Raw genomic sequence first — 27,944 nt, forward strand, 5'->3', positions numbered from 1 at the left:
GGTGGATCTGGCAAATCTGGGGATAATTACATGCTAAATATTAAAATAGAAATGTTTCTTAAATGTTTGTCTAGCTGTAGATGATAAAATCCAGAAGACTGACATCTTCCTTTTTTTGCTGTCAGAAAAAAGATCATAACCTCACTTTAGGGTGGTGGCTAAGAATCTCTGCCTGTGGCTGGAAGGTTGTCGGTTTGTATCCCGTGGCCGGCAGAGGAATCCTACTTATTTGGGCCCCTGAGCAAGGCCCTTAACCTCAACTGCTCCAGGGCACCATATAAATGGCTGATGCTGTGCTCTGACCCTAAGCTTCTCTCCCTGTCTGTGTGTCTCACGGAGAGCAAGTTGGGGTATGCAAAAAGACGAATTCCTAATGCAAGAAATTGTATATGGCCAATAAAGTGATCTTATCTTCAAATATCAAAAAATCTTATTTCTAATCTTATTCGTGATCAGGATACGCCCCTGAATGGAATACCAGTCCACCAAGGAGCTTGATTTAATTTATTTTTCCAGCATGCCTTTGGAAGGCAGAACATCTGGTCAAATCCACTCAAAAGACAATCATAACATGCAAACTCCACACAGAAGGCATCTCAAACCCAAATTGAATTTGAACTCTAGAGCTGTAAGGCATCAGCACTAAAAAACATGTCATGATGCCACCCTGATCCCACTTCATTCTGCACTAATCAAATTTAAAAAGCCACTTTTCCTGGAACTCCCAAGTGCTTTTTTCCCAGTCTTTTTATAAATACCCAGTTCCAAGTTAATCAAACTGAAAATTCCACACCAGTACTTTCAGCATAGTAGCATGCATAGAAAGTTATTGCAAAACCCACTTTAAATGAGATCAGGAGATGTAGGTAAAAGGCTCAGACACATTCTTACACCAGATGGAGAGACTCTGCCTCCAGCAGAGCAGCAACAGCCCTGCTAACAGTTCCTGCTGGGGCCTAAAGTTAGCTGCCTGTCCCTTCTTGTTTGCCATATTAAAACAGACTCTGGCAAGGTTTTGTTATGAATACAGTCCAGTGTTAACATACATTTGAAATACACAGTGTAAGCTATCTCAACCTGTAGCACCTTATATGTATTTTATTTTAATCTAGAAAAAATATTTCTGATCCAAGAAAGGGCACCTCATCCAGAGATCCCACTCTTATTCAGCCATTTCATTTTTTCCCCCAGTTTCTGTACTTTCTCATCAGTGGCTGCTGGAACACTCCTGTCGTCGGTCATGAAAATGGCTTCTCACTTTACCTCTGCATTCAGGGCACAAAGAAGATCTTTGTAGACTAGAAAAAACTTTGGTCTTTGTCTTGTGTTTCCCCAGTACAAGAGCTCCATAGTCACAAGCTGAAAATACTCTTTCATTGAATTCCCTTGTTTGAAATGTGATTGTCTGAATACTTCATGATTAAAAATATACTCAGCTACTCAATGTTTGTACTCAAAAGTAAGTTTATTTAGAATTTACAATTGGTTTAATACATTTAAACTGCAGTTAAAAACAAGGTAACTCATCAAATTAGCATGCAGGTCCATTTCTATTCTATATTTCACACTATATCAGTATTCAATCATGATTTTATGGACGTTACTAGATTTGCAGGTCATTTCTCTTGACTTGCATTAGAGGTGATCCACAGTTGTGCATAGAAAGTGCGGTCAAAACCCATGTTAAGTGAAATCAAGCAACAATGCAAAATTGCATAGAAACTCGCAGAGAATGTGGCTCTCGAGGCTAAAGCAGTTACAGCCGTCGAAGGTTCACATTGCTGTGACTGACTGGTCTTGTGCAGTGTATTCATAATCGGACCGGGACTCACATTCAGTACAGAACTAATACTGTACATGCAAGAGTGTGTGCAACTGAAGACACTATCTTTGCAAGTTCTGACACTTCCTCTTTTCAACTACTTATTGAATGTCTTCATTAAAAGAGTGCAATGAGAAAGTCTTCTCAAGGTGTTTTGACAGACCTTGTCTTTTGAAAGCAAATGCACTGTAATGTTTCAGGTCTGAATTCCATCTCAAATCAAAGTTTTGTTCGGTCTTGAGATTCATCCATCTGCAAGGCAGAGGGTTTATTCATTACAACTAACCCTTATTTTTTGTTTGCATCTTTATAAATTACCTTTTAGTTGGCTTACAGAAGTGGCAGTTATGAGTTTTTTAAAAAACTACACCAAAGCCTGTGAAACCCAGAGACTTGAGAACAACACCCTTCATCACATAAAGTGCCCAAACATGATGTCAATTGAAATTATTATAGGGAGCCAGCTACCCAGTTAATGTACATCAACCACTTTTAATTTGTTCACCAATGTGTTGAAATCACACTAATTATCCATATATATAACGTCACTCAGTATATATATACACAGTGTTATATATAGCATATTTTGCATACACCTGTACAGTGTAATACTGTATATTATATACAGTATATTATGCAGTATATATACACATAATATGGTGTGTTTATACAATGTCTTACTTTTTATTTTTCTTTGTTTTTACAATTTATCAGGAGAGGGGTTTCTTCCAAAAAACACTTCAGATTGTCATCCCAGTCAGATAGAGAGCTGTGCATTCAGACAATCTTGGCTGTATGGCCTGGAATGGCATTTTGACTGGCTCCTTGTGACTGGTCTGTTCTTGACAGGGTAACACTTCGGCTCTTGTGCTGTTTGATTCACAGGCCTTTTCTTCTCCTTGTGTGGAGGTAAAGCTGACCTTTAAAGGATTTGTTGCAAACACTCACCCTTCATCTTGTCTTAGAGTCGTAAATCAAATTTTTTAGAAAAAAGGGATTTTTTTTTGTTCTTCTGTCACTCAAGTGCACAAGTCGTCCTGATCTGACAAATTTCTTGTTTACTTTGACCGTTGGTTTAGCTTCGAGTGGTTTTGCATTTACAACGCATGTTTTCTAATGTTTGCTCCACAACACAAATCCAAAACGTCTAGTTTACCTAAATTGCACTAGAGTCGAATTATTTTCTAAAATAGCCTATTCCTATACGTTTGAACGTCAGTCTGCCGTACTTTCCTTAGTAACCAAGTAATAGAATAGAAATAAGAATAGAAGTCAATGTCTTGTTTCAGTTTTCAAATTGTACACGGGTTTCTGATTGTTGTGATTTTTGAAATAATCAAACAGTAATTATTTGAACTAGGAAACCAGTTCATCTCTAGATCACCATAAAAGCCATACTGTAGGACTCCCCACGAGCTTTAAGGGTTGGCATCCTATAGAGTGGTTACCAAGGTAACGACATCATACAGTACATTTCCTCTGCATTGCGTTCGTGTTTCGACGCGCGTACGATTAAATTGGTGTTTTTTAATATATACTTGCTATTAAATTAACTTTATAAAGTCACGCACATACTGTAGCAGCAACTACGACTGAAACAAAGATCGACTCTGCCTAAGAATGCAATGTGTTGGTCCCTGCACCTTCCTACAGTAGATCTACAGTATACTTTAGATACTTCTGTGTGCAGAAAACGCAAGGCTTTAAGATGCGCAAGCAGTCGTTTCACTGGTCATCTTCATGATATGCAGTTCGCTTCACGAATAACCCTGAAGACAATGAATGACTGCCGCTTCTTCCACTGTACCTGAGGACAAAAAAAAAGTCTCAGGTCTTTTGTTCTTCATTCATCCCCCGCAGGCTTATTCCTCCATTGGAGTTACATATTCAGATTTATCCGTGCTTAGAGCCAATAGCGTGACAGCAGGAGGAGTTCTGGTCGCGCAAAGCTGATGCTCAGTGTCTGAACTAGAAAGGTCTTGAAGACTGGAGCGTCTGGCGAAGTGACTTTACTGAGTTTCTAAATACGGGGGCTGTGGAACCGAACCTTTCTTTATACACGCAACGATGCATCAAATGCCCTTTCCGCACAGGAAAGCAATGAAGGAAAGAGCTCCGAGTTTCTGGAAGACAGCACAGCCCTGGTCCTTGTAAGTAAAGTCCATGATTTGTACGTTTCTTGTTGTATTACACACTATGCTTACATTAATACTGTACCAGTGTGTTACATCACAAAAGGGACCATATATTGGAATTATTTAGGATCTGTGTGTGAAATTTAGATTTGTTTGTGTGCTAATTGAGACCCACTCTGTACAATCTGTTTATGGATGGGGCAACATTTACAGTATAGTTTTATAATTGATTTACTGTGTTAACAGTAATATAGTTGCATAATTTTTTGCTGCCAACAGCTACATTTAACATTTCCTTAACGAAGCGGCCGATCACGTTATTAAAGATAGGTTTTCGGGTTTTTTTTTGTTTCCCTTACGTCGCTGTTGGTACACTTCATAGCCACGTTTTAAGAAGTCATCAGATTTTCCTAAATGATATTGCATATGATTTAGCACCTTGCATTTAATATAGTGTCTTCAGTTGCACACACTCTTGCATGTACAGTATTAGTTCTGTACTGAATGTGAGTCCCGGTCCGATTATGAATACACTGCACAAGACCAGTCAGTCACAGCAATGTGAACCTTCGACGGCTGTAACTGCTTTAGCCTCGAGAGCCCCATTCTCCGCGAGTTTCTATGCAATTTTGCATTGTTGCTTGATTTCACTTAACATGGGTTTTGACCGCACTTTCTATGCACAACTGTCAGAGTGCCTATCGCATACAAAAACCTCTTGCAATTCAGACAGAAAAGCTACAAGTTTATCTTAAAAGCTAGTGTGACAACAAATGTGTGAATTGTTACAGCGAGTCAACACAATTACGGATAGAACTGTTAATAGCATGTTTTGTTGATATTCGCATATACTTCATATATTAAGTGTAAAATGTCTGTACATTGATTTGAAGCATGTCGTAATTTGTTATTTTAGCTCTGTTTTTTGTATCATTGGGCTTTTACGTGATAAGGTGATTTTATACGTGGTTTGTCAATGATTAAGGTGTGCTTTATGACCGTGGTATTTGTACTCATTAACCCCAGACTGTTTTGATAATGGGTGTCTCTAAGGTACATCTGCGTCGGTCCTGTTGCAACTCAATGGTAGAAATATATTGTAATTATTAACTGTCTTTTGAGGACTGCTTTGAGGTCAATGTATAATAATTATGTATTAAAAAATCAAAGGGACAAAGGCTGAAGGAAAGTCGTTTTTATCCCAGACGTGCAGCTTTCTGATGTAATTCCATTAAGTGAATGAAGCCAACTAATGGCATAAGATTACTCACAATTTGTTTCCAATCTGACGGTGTATATGGTTTAATACAGTGATAGTGCTTTATGTTAAATATGCAAAAAGTGGAACCCGGAAAATATTGTTATGAATCCCTCTGTTTCTGGAAAAGCATTTTACTTTCTACTCTACTTGTGTTTTTATGTTAAGGAATAATTGTACTTCTGTAAACATTGGGATAATTTTGGGGGTTTCTAAAGAAAACATTGATTACATCCTGAAATAATGCTAATCCTTTAGTTTGCATACTTGAATTAGCCTGGAATAGCAGGCACTAGGGCAGCAGAGTGGTATTGCTGTAGTGTTAGTACTGCTGTCTCATAGATCTTGGGTCCTGGGTATGATTTTATCTGGGGTGCCTTCTATATGGAGTCTGCATGATGTGAAAATGACTCCCTGTGTGTGTTCCCTATGATAGACTGGCAACCTGTCCAGGTTGTATCTTGTCTTGTGCTCAATGTCTGCTGGGTTAGGCTCTGTCTCTCTATGTTCTAATATGCCCTGTACTGGACTAATTCCTTCTTGAAAATGGTTGTATGAAAATATATAACATTCAATATCAAGGTGGTTTGTGCTTGTCTGTTTCTTGTAAGTTTCTTTACAAGTTTTCTGTTTATTGGAATCCTTTTTTTATCAATGAAGCACACATTACGAAACAAATAGCATTTTTCTGTTTTCAGTGCCATTCTCATCCATAAAGTATGTGTAGAAATGGTATGTTTTTTTACCATGAAACAGATTGGTTTCTGTAACCACAATTTTCCTTTTAAAGAACTGATTGCCAAAGTATACCAGACATTACCCAGTAAAGGGGAACTGTAGTACCAGTTTCTTAGACTGGGTATTAAATCTCGGTAACAAAATACATTTATTGATGGAATCACAAATTTTTTACAAATTTTGAATTAAATGCATAATCGTTAACGTTGTGAAAGTACTGTATAGTTACTATTTTCTCACTGGCAGACAAGAAACTGCTGGTTTCACCATGGTCGAGAGCGAGAGTTTGTGTGAATTGTGACATAAAAACGGCCCTTCCTGCTCACTAGTTGCTGTAAATGAATGAGAAACATGGTCTCCTAACAACGTTAATCCTTTTTTGTCTTTTTGAGCTCACGTATTTTAACCGATACCCCACTGTTGCCTATTGGGCTGTTCAGGACATAGCATGTTAAGTATGACATACAGTATTTGCCAACTATCCAAGATATGGGTAATAAACATGGGCACTGTTGGTCCCATCAACACGTTTCTTGAATCATGAGATTCAGCATGATGTACATTAAAATAAATACAGTTTGTTCACCAGACATTTCACCCCAGAAAAGGTTTGAATGTGATCTGCATGCAGAGTTTACAAGTAGAATTTTTCAGCAAAACTCGATATATTGAATTCAATTCAATTCATTCAAATCAGCTGTTCAGCGCAACAAGTTCTCCAAAAATATAAGTCCAGCTAGAATTTTTGTTTTAGGTGTGATTTACCATAAAATATAGTACTACCAATGTAAATTCTGCAAAACTCAAAATGAATGCAAGTGTATTTTATTTGTTAGGCAGGCGGCTCTTCTGTTACCATGTACTTGGTAGTTTCATTGTGGTTTAAAATGCACTCATCATTGTTCATTCATTATAAACCCAAAATGTAAAAATAGCATTGCAGTCCCCCTTTAATGCAGAATTATACATAAAATATGCACAGCACACACATGCAATCAAACACCATTTCTGCCATATTTCTTATTTTAGGTACTGCTGTAACTCTGTTACAGGTAACCAAGTATCTAGGATCTCTAAACATGACCTGTGCCTCCTCCTCCATATTTTTTGACTTGTTCACAACCTTTTTTACAAATTTTGAATGGCAAAACCAGGACATCCATCAAACAAAATATGAGGAAATATCTAAATATCTGTCCATTGTGATGGGGGATTTTACTTATTGAATATTTTGACATTTGGCCGCTTGACTGAGCTTGCCTGCACTGCCTGGAAAGTGCACCAGTCTCTGACCTGTTTCAAGCTGTAGTGGACAAGTGGCATCCTAGCATGCAGCTGGCACTTATCGGTATGGAATTAATTTTGCAAGCTACCGAGTTCTGTTTGAGCAGGTGTGTCAAGATCACTTGCTCGCACAATAAAAAAAAGTACTGCATCTTTAAAACCGACATTTTTAGAAAATTTGGGGATTTAGTATCTCACTCTAAAATAAGTTAGGTTCTCATTTTATTCTGATTAATTTTCAAATGAAGTGCAGTAGATCTTTTCTGAGTTTCTAGATTTAAGATGAAATTTGTCACTATGAAAACTGTATCCTGGTACCAAAAAAAACATTCACCATAGTTATGCAGTACAATTACACTGCCTACAGTATATGCTCCATGTTCAACAGAAATAACTCTTTGACAGCATTTAGACAAAAGTCAAATCCTTTTGAATAAAATAATGATATACAGTGCAGTCCGTAAGTATTGGGACAGTGACACATTTTTTGTTGTTTTGGCTCTGTACTCCAGCACATTGGATTTGAAATGAAACAATGACTATGAGGTTGAAGTGCAGAATGTCAGCTTTAATTCGAGGGTATTTACGTCTATATTGGCTGAACCATATAGGAATCACAGCCATTTTTATACATAGTTCTCCCATTTTAGGGGACCAAAAGTAATTGGACACATTAACAATCTTAAATAAAATAAAATACAATACAATGTGCTGAAGTACAGAGCCAAAACAGCAAAAAGTGTGTCACTGTCCAAATACCAATGAACTGCACTGTATATACAGTATATAGAATTTAATACATGTACATGTACTGTATTTCATTTGTGGTGCTGAATCAATGATCTCAACATTATAATTACATAAATATTACATTTGTCTATTTTAAATTTGAAAATTTTCATTTGCAAAGGAAGAATGTTTAGAATTAATATTATAGATACAGAGTATAAGCTCATCACAGGGAAAACATGCCAAAATGTAGTTTTGTAAATCAAATGTCACTTTTTTATTGTGTCTCTCTTGTATCAGGTGACTGTTAAAACTGTATAAATACTGTACAATTAATTATTAATACCAAGACACAGTGCTTTTGTAATACTATCAGATATGATTTTACAGTATATCTCATGTATACAGTACGTACTTTAAAAGTATTTTCATGGGCTATGACATTAGTGCACTTGAGCTATGCAGATAGCTTATCTGTTTTAATGTTTTCTGTAGTTGTCTCAATAGAAACCTTTACTTTCTTCCTTTTGTATCTGTTTTTTTAAATTCTTTTCAAATTAAACAATAGTGCAATTAAGAGAAAGGCCTAGAAACACAAAGGGAGTTGGATTTAGTCTGGGCTGTAGGCATAGTTCAACTCCTATTCCCATTTAATATTAATAAGAAATTTAATCAGAAATTAGTCCATTTTTGATGATACCAAAATTGGAGGCCTCTTGCTTCACAAAGGTGTCTATGGAAAAGGCTTAGGCATTTAACCACTTTGGCATTCCAGACAGTGTGGGGTTGCAATTAGAAAGAAAACAGAATGGTAAAATGCACGGTTTAGCAAAATGGACATTTTGTTCAGAGGTTTAACAGCGCTTCCCAGTAAAAGATCCAGCAAGATTTTGGTTGAGGACATTGCTATACAGGAGCTGCCTTTGATCCATGAACTTTTACCTTCCAAAAAAGGGTAGAAGGAATCTTCTATAGCCTGAAAGCAAAGGTACTGTGACTGCAGAATGCTTTGAAGTACACTTTGAAACTGTACAGGTAGAGTCCAAACTTAAAAAGTTTACAATTTCAAGAAACCAGATTATGAAGTAATGAGTCAGTTTAATTGAATTGAAATTGGATGGGAAAAATATGGAATCAGAAGAAAACAGCTTACATTATTTTAACTGTATTCTTCTTTTTACAGTACATTACATTCTGCTTGAAGCCCAATACAGTTTCCGCTCTAAAGCAAAAGAAAGTCAAGTCAAGCTAACAGGTACTAAAATTGATTAATGTGGGGTAGGCAAGTCTGGCCCTTGACTTTTATTTGTTTCTGATTTTAAGACTTTAGTAATTTAAATGAACTAATTACTCAATTAGCTGAAGTCAGCTATGTTGGGCTAAGTTTTCAATTATCAAGTGCTAATTGAGAGGAACTTCTAACCCTGCAGTAACACATAGCTCGAGCACTGAAGTTGCCTATCCTACAGTAGGTTTGACGAATCGCATAAGAAAAATGAGGAGAAACTAAGTGCTTTCTAAAATAAACAAAAAAGTAAAGAATGATGAAGAGTCTCAGAGATAATGAGATAACTTTAATATATTAATATTTTACTCAGGAATTTACTAAGGAATAAATTGACAACATTGCTCAGGCTGAGCAAAGAAAATGATGTGTTGAATAGCATTTGCGTAAAAAAGGCAGAAGGATTACAGGCATTAGAACCACTTAAATAAAACTCCAGGGCCTGATTGTAATCTGCCAGTTGTCCAACAATTACTCAAGGCAGGCTTAATAGCCATTGACTGGGAAAATTGCCAGTGTAGATCCTGCCCATAAAAACAGTGGCAAAACTAAAAGCAATTTTAGACCAAAAAGTCTTACTTCTATTTTTTTTTTAAAAAAGCAACAGCGGCAATGGATAAAAACAGTATATCCCTTGGTATAAGGCATTAAGTCTTTCATTTCTTAAATTGAAGGCATGAGTCACTCAAGGAAATACATGTATCTGGAGAAAGAACAAGTTTAATGGACAGAAAACAGTACAGAGAAGAGATTATGTAATTAGTGGAGTACCACTGGGATCTGTATTAGGACCAGTGTTTTTTCTAATTTAAAACAACAATCTAGATTTCACTGATGATACCAAAATTGGAGGATTACCTAGAAAACACTATAAAAACTGCAAATGAAATTCAAAAAGATTTGGAGGATTATAAGCTGGGCACGCATAGTACAGTATATGGCATTTAATGTACACAAGTACAGAGTAATACATGCAGGAAGATGAAACAAACTCTAGCTTCACAAAGGTGTCTATGGAAAAGGCTTAGGTATTTAACCACTTTGGCATTCCAGACAGTGTGGGGTTGCAATGAGAAGGAAAACAGAACGGTAAAATGCACGGTTTAGCAAAAGTAAAGAATTTCAATCAATGAACATTATGTTAAAATTGTAGAAAACACTAGTAAGACTTCATATAGAATATTATGTGCAATTTGATCACCAGATTTAGAAAAATGATATTGCTGCTCTGGAATCTGTCCACAGCTGAGTGACCAGATGCTTTTCCAGGGATTAAAGGATTTTTTTTTTCTCTGAAGAATAAGGGAACACTTTTTTTTCTATTTTCTGTTCTATGAGGACTAAATCAAATATTCAAATATTCAAAATCCTCAAAGGCAATGACAAAATCATCCTATTGGACTTCTCTATAATCAGTAGTGAAACATACCAGCGGATACCATTATTGGGCATCTCTGCTGTGAGATGCTGAGGTCACAAACGATGCTGACCTTGGTGTGTGAGGCAGGAAGAACTAAGAAATTACAGCTAGGGTCTGTGACATAATAAAGGACTTTGTCTCCTTATTCTCTCTAATCAGACACTTTGAGGAAGCATGATCATATACAACCTCCTGACTGTTTTCCTGTTTTGTTCAATTTTATTATTCAGGTGGGGATTATAGTCATGCAAAATCAGTATTTGACTAGTCAAACATGGGAAAATCAAACTTTGAATCTGATCTACAGTAAAGTTGCGGTGTGTTTTTAGGAATTAAATCCATTAATGGTGGCGGGACTGCATGAGTATGTATTACATGATAGAACAGTTTTTCTGATTCATTTTTCTGGTTGTGTGCAAGTGAAGACTATCCTGAAACAAACCTGTACCACATTTTTAGTCAGAAAGTACATGACTTGACACTGGACCTGACTTTTCTTTTTGAGCTCATCTCTTATTCTATTCAGTATACTTGGACATTTTCCATTTTGTATTATATAGTAATACTAATTGATTTATGTAGTTCAGGTGAGTAGCTGTGTCAGTAGGCTGCGAAGGAACAAGTAAATGTTTCATGGTGAAAAGAGAAGAAAGAAAACACAACGTTTCGGCTGTGGAGCTTTCTTCGGATGTAAGTTTGCTCTCTTGCTTATTCCCGAAGAAGGTTCCAGAGCCGAAACGTTGTGTTTTCTTTCTTCTCTTTTCAGCATGGAATAAACCTTTTACTTGTAATTTATTAGTGCTAACAGAAGATCCTAATAAAAGAGCAAAATGACCTAAATGTAAAGGGTAGTGGCACAAAGCTGAACAATGTAAAACATCATTTCCCTAATTTATGTTTCTGAAACTGATATTTATTATTATCATACTATGCATACATGGATTTATTTTAATGTTTTTGTTCTCTCCATAAAAGTACATATGGTAGCAGCTGTGTATGACACGGATAATGGAAAACCAGCAATATTGTGAATTACAAAGAAAGTTGCATTCCTAGGTGTTTTTGTCTCTAGGAAACCGCTATATGCAAACACACATTTACATCTAAAATAAATCTTCCCATTTAATACCGCTGGAGTTCTAACCAAGCAGAAGTTCTGAGCTGTCAGTGAAACTTGTTCATGTGACTACAGTCTGTAAGCAATGGGTAATAATGAAATGTCACCTCTGTAAAGTGCTTCTATAGTTTTTTAGAGCAGTGGCTATAAAGCATCATATACAGTAGCTTCCAAATTTATTCATACCCTAAATAAACCAAGCATTGATTTAATGATAATAATAATTCCTTACACTGATGTAGCGCTTTTTCTGGACACTCCACTCAAAGTGCTTTACAGGTAATGGGGACTCCCCTCCAGCACCACCAGTGTGCAGCAGCCATCTGGATGATGCCTCAGCAGCCATAGTGCACCAGTATGCTCACCACACACCAGCTATCAGTGTGGAGGAGAACAGAGTGATGAAGCCAGTTCATAGATGGGGATTATTAGGAGGCCATGATTGGTAAAGGCCAATGGGAAATTTGTCCAGGACACGAGGGTCTTTAATACAGAGAGTCAGGACCTGGGTTTCACATCTCATCCGGAGGATGGCACCTTTTTACACTATAATGTCCCCATCTCTATACTGGGGCATTAGGACCCACATGGACCACAGGGTGAGCGCCCTCTACTGCCCCACTAATACCTCTTCCAGCAGCAACCTTAGTTTTTCCCAGGAGGTCTCCCATTCGGGTACTGACCAGGCTCACACCTGCTGAGCTCCAGTGGGTTGTCAGTTGTTGCCAATTGTGATATGCAGGATGATATGGCTGCTGGCTATTTATCACAAAACTCCAGGTGAATCCATTCATCCATTTTCTAACAGATTCCAATTTAGTGTCCGGAAAGTCCCTGACAAGCAATGGGCGCAAGGCGGGGTACACCCAGGATGGGACACCAGTCCATCACAGGGCACACACAGACACAGACATGCTCCCACCAGGGCCAGTTTTCTCAGAAACCAATTAACCTACCAGTATGTTTTTGGACTGTGGGAGAAAATGGGAAGAAAGCCATGTGAACACAGGGAGAACATACCAAACTGAACCCACTGCTGCTGCTAACCATTGTGCAGCACTTCCAGGTGGATATTTAGTACTATTCTTTACTACATATTTTATAGATCATTTCACAATATAAAAAATCTTGATGGACAACTGCATTCTATTTGGTAAATACTTAGATACATGTCATCAAGGGTATGAACAGATCCGGGGGCTACTATATTCTCAAAAATGCTAATGTGTCTGCAAGTCTGTTGTCTGATTAGGAAGCTTTAGGTATCTTTATGCACAATTATAAATTAAACATTGTTCATTTGAGTAGCTTCTATTTCTATACATTATTGTACAACTCAAACACAATGAAATCATAATAAGATGAAATGATGAATTTTCCCATTTTTCATAATTCTAAATTCCTATATGACATTCTAGATCAGGGATAGTTGTCATCTGGAAAAAATAGACTTTGGCCATTGTGAATGGTAATTTTGAGGTTTTCAATGAATTTTCTGTTTTTGGTTTTGTCATGGATTGTCATTGTCAGATCCTGGCAAAATGTTTTTCTTAAAATGTGTCAGATCTCACTGCTCAGTTTTGCATTGCTTGAAGAAGGTACATAGAGGTCAACTTTTATTTCTGAGATTATGGATTTGCTGCTGAAGTTAATTAAGAGAAGTCATAAATGTTACCGGCAGTACCTGTCCAGACACCGTTTTCAGGCAAATGCCCCTACAATGCTGTAGGCTGAATTACCCAGATGGAGTTCAACAGAAAACAATTTGTGTATATTTAAAAAGACATGTACAGGACATTCACTTAAGAAATACTGATAAATATCTGTTTGGAATTCTTTTATCTGCAGGTAAAAAGACCATAACAAGAAAGTGGCTTTTCCCAGACTTACCAACAGTGAATAGTTGGATTGAATTAATAAATTAAATTTACATAATGGAAACATTAACATTTTCATTTAAATTACAGACTAACAGGTTTGTCAAATATCGGTCTAGATGGGTTCAGTACATTAAACAGTTAAAAGCTGATTTATTTTAGATACATATTAACTGAGACTAGAATTAAGAATATATATCTAAATACTTTTTCCCACAAAAATCATAAAAACATATATATATATATCTTCCCTATTTTGAATACATATAGTTTGGTTAGAAGTAAAGTAATTGTAAAATATTAGGGGAACATAAGAATAGACTAAATTTTCATGTATGGTGTATATTGATAAATTTCTATTATAAAAGGATTGTTGTACAAGGTCATCTGTATTTTAAATGGTTTGCTCTGTTCTCTAAAATATAAAATTAAAAAACGGCATGTCCAATAGAGACGCAGAGTTAAAGTATGATTTTGCACAAAAGGTCTTTGTGGGTCAACAGTGCTGCAGCAGCCCTTGCATGAAAAACAATTAAATTAATGGGTACAATTACTGTATTAAAACACTACAGAAAAAAAAAGAAAATAGTGCTTGAAGCACTGCGTGTACATAATGATTATAGAGAACTGACATGAAATTATAAAAAATAGCTCCATAAGCCAAGTTCAAACAGTGCCACAAATTTGTCACCAAACCACTTTAACACTCTAAATCCTCTCAAAACAATGGCAGAATCAAAACTAAAACTAAAACAGTACCATAAGTGTGTCAGAGCCGATGAGGGAAAGTCTGAACACTACAGCAGGTTGTTACCCTCCTTTGATGTGTTAGGAAAGTGAATTGTTTAAGGTCTAGGAAATGATATATAGAGTGTGTATAGGCTCATTACATTACTGTAAAACATTTACACAGAGCAGATACATGTGAATGAGGCAGCATACAGTATTTTACTAAATACATTGGCCTTCTCTGTCATAATACAAATCCATTGTATTTTATTTTTTATAGTTAGTCACAATAATGACCAAGCACCTTCATATTACTTAGCCATATTACATATTACATATTACTTAGACACCACTAAGTTGAGATGACCCCCGACTGCGTGTATAAAACGCACAGTATGAAACTAACTTGAGGGCCTGCCTGTGTATGGAAGTCTGGTCAAACAATCCCTGATAGTCTGGAGAGTGCAAAGTGTTCCCAAGGGAAATTTCATTGTGTTTACTAATGTTTACACTTTAGTTCACTGAAATTAGATTCTCTTGAAATATAAATGTCATACTTGCTCTTTGTATAGAATATTTTTTTTGTTGACTTCGATTGTTCCAAGCAATGTTTTGAGAAATAAAATATTTACTTGTAATTCCTTAATAGTCACAAAGAACAGCATATTCTCTTTTGTATTTTATGGGAAGCACAACCAAGTTTTCCCAGTTTTAATCTCAAAATGATGAGATGAATGGAGACCGTTTCGCTGTAGTAATTTCTAGACATTTACACAGAACACAGAAAATGGCGTCTCTAAGAGAAATGGTTTAAATTAGATTGTAAGGAGCCAGCCTAAAACATTTGCCATCCCATGCAATGGATTTTTAAGATGTCACGTAAAGCAAGTCAATAGCTGCTTTCCAATTGGTCTCATATCTCTTCAGGGATGTTAATCATGTTCTTTTCTGCATTTATCAATTTCTTGTTTTTACGTATATGTTGTTTAGTGTCAATGGAATCCAAAACAAGAATATATTTTCTTTTGGTATTTTTATGAATAAGAATATCATTAAAACCTCAGGAATTAATTGGTTATATAGTTTCGGCTAGGGCATGCTTTCTTTTGTTGATGGGTGATTTAATTACATGTGAATCTCTCCTTTCTTTTTGAAATGTGTGTTGGACCTACCTGGTCAATATTCAGTTAAGAAGGCATCAAGAACAAGAGCATTAAGAAATAAGAAAGCCTTTACAAGCCATCATTCCACCACCAATTTGAATAGTGATACAATAGTGTAGGACTTACAGTAGGATGTGGTGGCAGGTTCCATCTACATCATGTTTGCGTAAGTATTAAGGCAAATATTAACAATCACATTCAATGGCATTGGACATTAATATTTAACATGAGAGAGCTACTTTAAGATTTTCCTTCATGCTGAGTGAAGGTCAGTTTATTGGCATGATTTAATATGAGATATAAAAACAAGGTCATTTTTTGTTTAATATATAATGCCCCAGCCATACAAAGTAGCAATAATAACCTCTGTATAGTGAATAAACCATTTAATACACTGAAGCAATCAGACATATTAAAGAGTGGTTAAGTAATTGTTCCAGCCATCAGCTAAAAGTGTTGATTCAGACAATGCTTAAGATTTCAGAGATTTAAGTCTAAAATCCATAGAAATAGGTAGGGGATTTTTGTAGGTGGATGCTAATCTAGCTAAAATATCCAACAGAGAGAGGAGGGAAGGTCTGCACAAGGCAGTGTGAGAAAATGAGTTTTGTATGTGTGTGAGACAGTTCTGTTGCTCTTCGTAATGCACATAAGCAACCTGGGCCAGAGTATTTAAAGTGAACTTACTCAGTCTGCTGATGGTCCAAAGACAGCTTGTTTCTATGTAATGTATGGACATGCTGGTACATGGCAAACGGTTTTGTTTTCGTAGATGTAGCATTTCATCTCAGGAATTAACATGCATAGCAAGCTCTCCTTTTTTCTGACCAGTGATTTACCAGTTATTGTTGATAAAACACACTGATTTTTTTTACTTGAAGACATGAAGACAACCCCTCATGCTGCTAAGCAGGAATGCGATAACCTGCAAAAATGTTCTTCATACGCGCCCAGCAGTGAGAGCCATTCATTATCTGAAATACTGCACACTACGCCCACAGATGAGAGGACGCTGGTCAGTTAACATCCCTCCCACTCCAGCAGTGCTCTGCCAGTTGTGCATCACTGTTTGAGGAATCAGTTAGTAAGAGGATGCAAGTCTAAAGAAACAATGTCTGGATTCAGGGCTCAACCTGAGTTATGTGCAAATGCCTTTAGTGAGTGAGGTGCTAAAAAACTAACCTGAATGTTGTTAAGAATTTAGCCACCCAGAGCTCATAAAGATTACAAAATCTGGTAAAAAAGCAGAACTGAAAGGTGAAGGAGAAAAATCTGAAAAATACTTTTTATAACCTATTCCTAAACTGAAATATCGTTTTCAGTATAATATGGTTTTAATAACAATACAATCCCACTGAAACTCAGTTCTGTCCTGGAACAGCCATTCATAGAAAGACAAGTAAAAAAGAAAGAACTCTGTGTGATTAACCACAGTCAAACACTGAGCACTAATCAAATATCTCCGTTAGGAGTCTGAAGTACTAATACATGGATTAGGATTAAGTCCTGCTCTCAGAGACCAGGGTAAAGGTAAATGTCTCTGTGGACCATCATAGTGATAAATGTGCTCTTGCAGAGCTGAGTAAACTTGTGCAGCTGCACCTGAGCTTCTCTAAATGGCCTGAGTCGCTAAATGTCTGGGACTAAAGAAACCATTACATAAGAATATAATAAGCTCCTGGTGCTTTGTAAATCGAACTGCTGTTTAAAACAAAGTCACAATACATATTCTCAACTCAACCACGTTTATGTAGTTAAGTTTAAATATACAGTTTTCTAGTTTAGTCTAATAAGTTTTGTTGCTGATTCCCACCTCTTTTTTCTCCTACAATTGACACCAGACCTGTGAGCTTTCCAATCAAAACTATATTATTCCACCTGACTAAATTCAATCACTTGTTCTACCTCACTCCTGCCATGTCCAGCCACAGAAAATGTCCTGGTCAGTTGTGTGAGGTGTGACCAAAGCTAGGCATGCCCATAGCATTCTGGATTTTGATTGCTTTGGAATTGAAAGAAAGAAATGAAATGAAATGAAAGATGTGACAAAATCAAGTTAAAAGCAGGCCATGAGAGGCTGAAGTGTTTGAGCTGACTGATAAAGATCTTGCCAGATATGACGCGGAACTGATATTTGAAATGTCCTTTTTTGTGTACGTTTCCATCGCTCGTATGTTTTTGTGTGTTCTGTGTGTTCTTATGCTCTGAAAACAAAAGATGTGATAAGAAATATATCAAAACCTCAATTACTGTAGATATACTGTAACTGTATGTCTCTTTCAGGTCTACCACTCTTTATTATTCTCTAAATATTTTTTAGAAAATCCAGCATGTGGAAGTTCTCAGCAGGTTTGACGTTAAAATAATGTTTTTTTTATTTATATTGGTAAAGTAGAAATATTCTATTTTGCTGTTTTGTTATGCAAACAGTTCTGGACTACATGTACTGAAGGAATTAACCTAGGAATCCCTTTAATTTTCCTAGGGAGCCCGGTGTACTCAGTAATCTTCTGTAATGAGAGAGATGAATGAACAGGACGTCTAGCTGATTTTATGAACAAGGAGAAGGATAATTGGAGGAGAGGGCAGCAGGAAGGGCACTGATCGGAACAGACTAAAAGTCGTGGAGGGCTGGATGTGTAGGAGGACTTCAAAGGCTGGATCGCACTATGAGAGAGACAGAAATAGAGAGCCAGCCCCTTAGTTTCATTGAGTAGAAAAAAAACATACATTTTTAACAATAACAGTAACAGTAAAAAAAATCTCAATTATTTATTTCACTCCAATATTACGCAAGAAACCCTCAACTTAAAAAAGACCAACTACTGTGCATGGTAAGTAAGGGTGACAAGACTGTTCTTTATTTCTCCTTTTTAATTGGGAAGCTGAATGGAAATAATTCTGTAGGTGCTGCAAATGCTTAATTGGCTTGAAATCAAAAGATAACCAAAGATGTGTGCATCAGACAATTTCTGGACTGATTTGAAAGAGCTCATGCTTGCACTGCTTTTCTGAAAAAAAAATACATTTGCCATCAAATGCAGTGTTGTTCACTCCCAGCAGACTTCTGTGGACACAATTTTCTCTAGAGTCACTTGACTCCCACAGACTCAGCTAGATATTTAATGGAAATGTTTTTAGAAGTCAAAAAAAGCAGCATACTAGTTATATAAAAAAATAATAATAAACAGTATTTAACTGTGCTAGAAATTATGCTGAAAATTCCGTGACTGCAGAATTACCAAATTCTCCAGGGAGGGATTGATTGAGTATGTGATCCACAACAAATCCACCACTAAAAAGTGCAAATAAAGGTACCAAGGTGAAGTAGGAGAGCTTGTAACTGATTAGATAAGGCAAGTAGCCCATCTAAAAGGATTAAAGACCAGGCGTTGTGTGTTTCTATAAAAATTAATGTACAATGGTCAGAAAAAACTGTTTGTTTCATGATTGTCTTTGTTCCACTCATTTCAAATCTCCCTACTGACACAGAACAGTTCAGAAAATAGAAACAATTATAACTTAATGAGGGACCTTTTACATCTCATAGCTGGAGGAAGTACTAATGACTGTGTTAGTACAAAAGGTCACTACCTGAATATTTTTCCCCAGTCCTCTTTAATTTTGGAACACCTGGCAGTAAAAGGTTTTCAGATAGTGACAAACAGCACTGGTTTTGTAATGTTTGAAAAACATTACGTTTGTAATGCTTTGTCCATTAAACTTGTGTTGCTCTGTTGGTAATCGGTATTCTTACAAGAATAGCAAAAGATTTGGTTAAGCAACATACAAAAAAGCAGTTATGAAAATCTAATTTTGAAGCTCTATTTCACTACAGTAACAATACCAGAATTCATGTGTAGCCTAGCAGTAGGCTGAGTCAGACAAGATCTGAACGTGAATGGAGAATGTCATTTCAACTGCGGCTGTCAAAAGACATATAGTCAAAACCTGAGAAATCTCTGGAGGAATGGGCCATTCATTTAAATAAGTATAATACCAATGTTTGTTTTTTTTTCAAAATCAGATTCTTAGCTGTTTCTATTTTTTTGTTCAGTAAATATATTGTTTTATCAGACCCATAGATCCAATTTTACCCAGGCTCCCCAGTTCTGGGCCACATGATTGAGAATGCTAACCCAATTTTTATTTATAATACCAAACACTGGAGAGCAGTTCTATAAAATCGTGCATGATTTTACTCCTTTTGTTCCATATATTCAAACTGCAGTCGCACAATCTGACTGGCAGCCATGGCCCATGTATGACCCATAGTCCTGGGCAACATCTCCATTTTCTAGATACGCAAAGGCCTCTCAAGTTTCCTTTCCCTCTCTGTTACAGGCAGCTACATTTCCACTGCCATTTAACTCATAGATTTCTCTTGTCCACTTGCCTCTAATTTCATTCAGACTAATCTAGGTCACCCCAGTGGTGCTCTAGAGCAAACCTGCACTCAGGTTGAATTAGTTTCTGCCTACTTCCTGAGATTCTTGGTCTAACATACAGTACAAGGGATTGCTCCAGTATTTTAATTCTGTTTTAAAGGATCTATCTATGACATATTACAAATGATATAATTTTTGTGATATAATGTTATATCATTCATAAGCACATCATTGTGATTTGCATTCAGCTTTCTTTTTTACGATTTCTGCTGCATCTGGAGCTTTTGGTATGTTTTATGAAGACTTTATTGAACAAGTAATGCTTTTCCCCAGCAGAAAGTACACTTGGCTTGCTATGCCTTTTCTGACCAAAAAGCCACTAGAATGTTGCTCAGAATTAAAAAAAAAATCTTAGGTTCAGTTGCATAAGCAGTGGTACATCTTCAAACCCTCACATATCAGTAGTGCTGCCCTTTTTCTACTAATAAAGCTGTGCATTAGCAGTCTTTATTTTTACAGGATTTGAATTAATTGAGTAGAAAAATGCCCAAGCTGACGTAGATGTAGTGATCTTTTTCAGTTCTCATTTTCAGTTGTGTTGTACGAGTATCCATTGTCAGCAGTCTACAAATTAGTGAACCAATGAGTGCTGGAGCACAACTCCTTAAAGTACAGTATTTGATTTTGTAGAACGCTTCAGCTACCTAAATAGCACAACCCAATGTATAATTTGTCTTAATTTAATTCTCAAGTGCCAAGAGAAGTTCTCTACAATACAGTCGGTGAGATGTGAAGATGTGGGTGGCTTGTTTCTTCTCAAGACTCCCAGAATTCAGAAAAGACATCTTTGGTGTTTACAGTACCGTTCACGCTCATCATGCATTTACAGTTGATACTATTTCCGGTCCTGAGTCACTGGCAAGGGTGTCCTTCCCTAAGGAGCCTAACAGAATTCAGAAACGGCGGCAAAACGCTGAAAGCTTAGTGATTCATAAACAGTTAATAAACTCTGTCAACCATTTTGCCATCTGCCATTTCTTCAACAGCTGCACGCAACCACAGAAGAGACCACAAAGGCCTTTTTTAAATGTCTTGCCTGTCAGCTTTATGTCCCGTGGGTGGTTTGTCAATACTTTGGTATTGAAGAGGCTGCTGGGTTGATTATTCCTGTAGAGATGTTAAGCAGCTTTGTAAAAAGTGGTCAGGTTCAAACAAGCACCTTCTTTGCTTTAATTATGGCAGGAAGCTCACAAAAGGTGTGAAAGGTTAATGTGTCTCCAGAAAGCAGGTGGTATTTCATACTTTGAAGGCTCTCTTCACTTATCACTTTAACACAAGAAAACATGCCTCAAATGTATACTGTATATTGAAGTGGAAATCTAATAAGTAAATTGATTCTTAAAAATGTAGAGAAATATATTGGTGCTTTTAGATAATATATTTCAAGGATGTAACTGCTGTGCTACAGTGCGTGCAGAATTTTAGAAAACAGTTCGTCAACAAAGTACACTGTTTAGGTTAGTTTAGAAGACAATGTACCAAAACAATATATGCTGTCTGGGTCATTAGAATTAGCTGAAAGTAACCGGTAAGCTTTGAATAACAAATCTAGTTTTTCTTCTCTCGCTCTATGATGTAATCTGTTTTCTCTTAGAGAAAGGGGAAGTTTTAGAAGGGACCAAGTGCTGAACTTTTTTACAGCGCAACGTCTTATAAAAACCCTGTACTGCTTGTAACAAATTGAGTCTCTGGTTGCACTTGGCGAAGTGGCAGCAGGGCTCCCAATATTGCAATATTGAAATAAAGACCTTACTCAGGTGAGAACTCTCTTTTGTGGCTTCCTTGATAGTTATATTTCCATGACAATATTCCGCAGATATACAAACCATCTTAGATTATGTTCAATTACTGACCCCCAAAAAGTTACACCAAAGTTTATTTTCTTGATAATTGACCTTTTTATTTTTAACACTTTAACAAATGTCTAAGCAATACTGTAGGTGTGACGTATTGAAACTATCTTCAGCCTGCAATTAGCGCTGTTTTAAGTAAATGGGCAATAGACTGGTAAAGGGCCCTAGAAAAGCTTGATTCCTTACAAAATATATGAAGATATTTCTCAGTAGTATGTGTGTCCCCCCCCCTCCCCACTTCTAATCCCACTTGTACCTCAGTCAAAACAGCAACACAGATATAATGTCTGAAGTCTATGTCAGAGCTCATCCTGGTTTCTGTAGTGTTAAGTGCACTAGAGAGCTAGATGTGACACCAGCCCGTCATCTGGATCACCCCTCCAGCAATGCTGGTCCCCGCTTATACAACAGGGTGAACTTTATTTCTGGTGGCAAAATATCTCACCCAAGAGTATAACGGCAGTACCTGCCACAGGGGCTTAAAGCATTTCAGTTATGAATCCAAAGGTCTACCCACAATATTAGGATAACCCAATTGTAAAAATACAATAATAGCTCCACCTTGTGGCCATGATTAAATACACAGGAAAAGATTCACACAAACAACTTTAAATTGAGCAAAACCATCAACCTTAAACTACTGCAATTAAGTTTCAGTTAACAGGCCATATAACTTTCCATTAAGAAACATTTTGTTTCATTGAACATGTTCCACAGAAGTTTGGTTGTGCTATCACTACTATAATGACCACTACAAGTAAATACTAAACACAATTAACATTTATACAATAATAATATATTTAGTATGTGATTGCTTGTTTAATGGAGGGTTGTGAAACCTTTGTAAATATAATTTGTTGTGAAGGCCAATACAAGAACACAAGAATGATATTCTAGCTATACCCCTACTGGTAATACACATAGACAAAGCTTGAATTGAATGGTACCCACGGTGATCACATAATAGCATTATACTGTTCTCCAATGCTGCGCAGAAGGTGAATATTTTATATAAGATATACAGCATTGTGGAAGGGATTTCCACAAAATAAGTGGCCAATAAATGGCCTCATATCCCATTAAGGAGATCAACAAACCAAAAAGTCTGTATCTGGTGTCCCAGTGCTTCTCCTGAATGTCTCTTTAGAAATATCAGTGTTCACACTTGCTTAGAATTTAGGCGTATTTAAAGGGCTACATGGTTCATGGAAACTTAGTATAGTTATATTTCTCTCTGATATTGAGTCTAACCAATGTTCCTGTGTGTAAAATGGAAAGCATGTTGATTGACAGTGCTTGGTCTTCATGTGATAAGGATATTTTCAACCCAAGGGACTGTTGTCAGGTAGCAACATTTGTATAAAGGCTATCTCATGTCTAATTACGTGGTGCTTAAATAAGATAAGCATCTGTGCAGTTCACTGTACAGTATCATTTACAAAACTGCCATGAACTTACCAGAGGAGAAGTTGATTGAACCTTGATTTTCTTTCTCCTCCAGGCGTGTAAAGGCAGCACTGTGTAGTCATCTGCGCTTCATGTGGATGGCTCTAATGGCCCTAACAGTTCTTTGTGTGGCCATACAAATACTAGGGATGACCAGACGATACAGGTCAGTTGTCATGATTTTAATGGGTATTGACAAAAATCCAGCATAAGTAACGGATGACTGAATGATAACTTCGTTGGTACCATTCTTACTCTCTTTTGAAAGTAGATATTCTAATTTCCCTCATTGAACATGAATTCACCATGTAAAATTACTATTTTAGGGTGAAGAAACTAAAACTAAAAATATTCAAAACCATGCTGGGAAACTAATCAGTATATAATTTATTTGTAAATCTCTTTAAATACTCTTAAAGTCATCATTCTTTTTAATATGAAAAAACTAGTATTACTAGTATGGTAGTATTAACATATAAGTATTACTATATTACTATATAGTAAACATACAAGTAGGCTCTTCTTTATTTAGCGAGAAAAAAAAGACAGGTAGATCAACTGTATCCTTTCAACTTGCTAATAAAGAACTCTAATTTTTTTTCAGGAGTGACAAGATTTCTAAGCAGTTCACCGACAATAAACTTTTCCGCATGAGATTCACCTTTGAACTTCAAAAGACAATCACAACAACACAAGAAGTGTCAGAAGAAGAATCTCCTGGCAGAAACCGTAGTATAAAATACATCCAGGGTTTAAGCAGGGACACCACTCTAAAAAATGAAAGACATGGCCATGGAACTTCTGAAAATCTGAGACATGGCAATAAGTCCAGTCTTAAAGCAGATGGCGTCGTACACATTGCAAAGGATTCACTGCTGCCTGTGACAAGCCATGATTCCCGAGGTCCTAGGGAATCAGTACTGTCCATGGAGAATTTAAGTTTGTCTCATCAGGACAATCTTCTCTCCAACAAGAACACAAAAATCACAGTGGTAGAAAATCCAAAACAATCAAAGCAAGCAGTAGCTACCGCTCGTGCTCAAAGCATGGATGAGACGGTTCATTCAGTAACATTGGAACAACCTGTCAGAGGGTATACAAAATCTCCAAATTATACAGGCCTTGCTGGAAATACCTTAGCCCACCAGCCAAGATCATTAGATAACATATTCAAACAAAATACCGCAGTAGGATTGGGTATAACCTATTCAACCAAACAATATCAAAAGGGTTCTCTCCAGGATCAAATAAAACTATTGCAGTCCACTTCAAATTCAACAATTAATACCAAGCAACATCTAAAGGCATACAGACAGCAGAAAAAGAAAATCTCCAAGCCAAAATCATCTACCTCTTCTGTGCCTTCGCCTCTCAATCAAAACTTGCTACCACATGCCCACTCCTCATTGGGCAGACCTAGTGCCAAAAGAGCACAAAATGAAGAGAAGGACACTTGCCAGCCAAAGACGCACATTGTGTTCCTCAAAACACATAAAACAGCTAGCAGTACAATCCTCAACATATTATACCGTTTTGGAGAGAGCCGAAATCTCACCTTTGCTCTCCCCCTGAGCAAACACAGCCAGCTGTTTTACCCACTGTATTTCACATCTCTGTTTGTTGAAGGCTTCAAGTCAAGGACCGTGAAGGAATATGACATTATGTGCAATCATATGAGGTTCTTGTCATCTGAGGTGAGATACTAACTCATTTTTTAAATTGAATTGTGTTGCTTGTGATGGTGTTTTTTTTTAATATAAATAAAAAAGAATTGATTTGTGCATTGTTTTGAAATTATGGTAGACCTCTCTACTGGTTAGTGTCCTAAATGAAATTATGTTTTAAAGAGATCTTATTACCTTTATGGCTTTTAGGGTAGAATCTCACAGACATAGTATTCTGTTATTATTTGAACTCTGACTAAGCCTTTCTTGAAAAGCAAACAAAAACATGGTAAAGGATATCCTACCTTAATATGTTAAAATCAAAGATTGCAGTTTTAATAAAAGAATGATTAATTACTGTGCTGTATTCACAGGTCAAGAAGGTCATGCCAGCAGATTCATTTTACTTCTCAATTGTACGCAATCCTGTCACCATGATGGAGTCCATTTTCTCCTATTACAAGAGCATTCCTGCCTTCCTCAGGATACGAAACCTGGACGAGTTCCTAGCAAATCCCTGGAAGCACTATAATGCCTCTTTAAACAACAACCATTATGCCAAGAACCTCCTGACATTTGACTTTGGCTTCAATAACAATGCCAATGACAATGAAAGATACACCAACCTGTCTATAACTATGATAGAAAACACGTTCGACCTGATCTTGGTGTCTGAATACTTTGACGAGTCCATGATCCTGTTAAAGAACGCCCTCTGCTGGGAGTTGGATGACGTGGTCTCTTTCAAGCTCAACAGCAGAAGCAACAAGACCAGGCAGGACTTGTCCCCTCGGACCATGGAGAAGATAAAGCAATGGAACTCCCTAGACTGGAAGCTCTACCTGCATTTCAATGCCACCTTCTGGAGGAAGATCGATGAAATGGTGGGACGAGAGGAGATGCAACGAGAAGTGGAGCGCCTTCGAGAGAGAAGGGCCCAGCTCATGAAGACCTGTCTGCAGGATGAAGGGGCTGTGGACCCTTCGCAGATCAAAGACACTTCCCTGAAGCCCTTTCAGTACGGTGCCGCTGTCATTCAGGGCTACAACCTCAACCCTGAGCTAGATAAAATAACCAAAAGCAAATGTCAGAGCCTCATCATGCCTGAGCTACAGTACACCGCATTACTGTATACCAAGCAGTTTCCGGATATTGCGGCTAAGCTGTCAGCCTCCTCACACCAGTTAAGTCCAGGCAAGTCCAGGACCCATCATTCAAGGAACTGGGAAGCCAGAAAAGCCATTGCTCAAATGAGAAATGTGAAAAATCAGGTCTATAAAGGTCATCGAAGCTTTTCCAACTGGACTACAGCAAGCAGCCTGCAGAATGTGCCTTGAAACAATTTCGATATAAGGGATGAGGAAATATCTTCCAAGTCGACAGGTCAGGTCAGCGAGGTCTACAATAAGCCAGTCTGAGCCAGGGCCTCAGTCTCTGAGCTACATAGTTGGCAAGACTGGCCTTTAGGAGGTAGACTAGAGAGGTAGTAGCCCGTGGTTCAGAAGTGGACAAGGTCAGTGCATCTCAAATCACTTGGCCTTAGACTGAACTATCAGGACCTCTTAGCTGGCTTTCCTAACATCACATTCAAGGAAGAGCTGATGTTCAGGGAGGGCCAGTGCTTGTGAGAGAGCACCAGTTCTGGATGTAGTATTATCTGTACTGAAGAGGAATAATTTTTCCCATCTTAATAGATTCAAGCGATGGCACCATTCATTATAGTAGGGGACTCAAACCTACTGTCCTGGCTAAAATCTACTGTGGCCTCACTTAATCCGACTGGTGATGTATTTTTTACTTCACTTAATTGCTTGGCTGGTGCAATGGGTGCCAAGTGTCACCCATGTGGGTGGGGGGGGGGGGTGTAAAGTATTTTCCCATATAACTTATTAATAGTTTAGAGAATTCAGAAATTTCTTTTACAAATGAGGTGCTTTGTGAGGAAAATGATTGAATATGCTTCATTATGAAATTAAGAGAAGATGATGTAGAGCACATTGTATTAATGGAACAGAGGTAAAATTCCTCAAAATAAAACTACCAAAAAGGCCATAAACCAATACTTATATTGCCTGAAATAGATTAGAAACAGAAACACTATTTATCATTAAACATGAATGATCTTGGAAAAAACTGAATTTGTCCATTGAATTCTTATGTGAAAAAAATTGGATACTTTATCCAGATGTAATAATTTGCAGAATGTACTTTTATAGGTGAAGTAAAAGAATTCAGAAGGTCTGTTCTGGGTTTAATTTTTAAATCTGAATGGTGAATCCTTTTTTTGGAATCCGTGGACATCCATCATTATTTTCATCTGCAGATAAAGCATCTCCAAAATGCTTTCCTACTTTTATGCCACTATGTTCATTTGATTTTTTCAGTGAGATTATAGGAAAAGCATGTTATATAATCAGAGAAGCCTTTTTTAATATTTAGTAGTTGTGGGGCAAAAATGCTGACAAACAAACATTATTAATGTGTCAATCACTTACGGTCAGTCAGGGTAGATCATTAAGCACAATACGTTTCTGTTTTCTGTATGCATTTGTTTCAAGTCAGCACCTGTGGCGGTCCTGCTACAGTCATTGCAGAAGGGCTGATACATATTCATTCGTATTCACAGTTCCTTGAGATCCCAGAGATCTAGTACAACCACGAAGTATGAAGCTGGGGTTCTGGTCTTATGAGACCAAAACAATATTGTTGAGAAATATTGAGCATTTCTGATAAGGCGTATCTTATGAGAAATTAAAAATACTGTACAAGGAAAGCTGCTTGATTCCTTTTGTAAGGGTATGTGTGTGGCTATAATCGGTCTTCCTTCATCGCTGGTGTCACAAAGAGAGAATATTTCGGTAGAATACAGATAAAAAAGGGAGGAGGGAGATGCAACTTGTCTTTCAGCATGAGTGGTATTTGTCTACCTTTATATGCCTTCTCATTCCCTTCACTCATCCACTAATGTCACCTAAA

At 37.1% G+C, this 27,944-nt stretch overlaps 1 protein-coding gene across 1 annotated transcript; it reads left to right on the forward strand.

The window, feature by feature from the left end:
* The first annotated feature begins 3,881 nt into the window (after positions 1 to 3,881).
* On the forward strand, positions 3,882 to 27,101 carry LOC148836795 (uncharacterized). The gene is made up of 4 exons (XM_088913682.1): positions 3,882 to 3,972; positions 23,360 to 23,470; positions 23,909 to 24,998; positions 25,343 to 27,101. The coding sequence occupies exons 1-4, from the start codon at positions 3,890 to 3,892 to the stop codon at positions 26,303 to 26,305; spliced, it is 2,247 nt and encodes a 748-aa protein (XP_088769808.1). The 5' UTR covers positions 3,882 to 3,889; the 3' UTR covers positions 26,306 to 27,101.
* The last annotated feature ends 843 nt before the right edge of the window (positions 27,102 to 27,944 follow it).

Source organism: Atractosteus spatula, chromosome 4 (assembly GCF_055471065.1).
Source record: "Atractosteus spatula isolate fAtrSpa1 chromosome 4, fAtrSpa1.hap1, whole genome shotgun sequence".
Lineage (NCBI taxonomy): Eukaryota > Metazoa > Chordata > Actinopteri > Semionotiformes > Lepisosteidae > Atractosteus > Atractosteus spatula.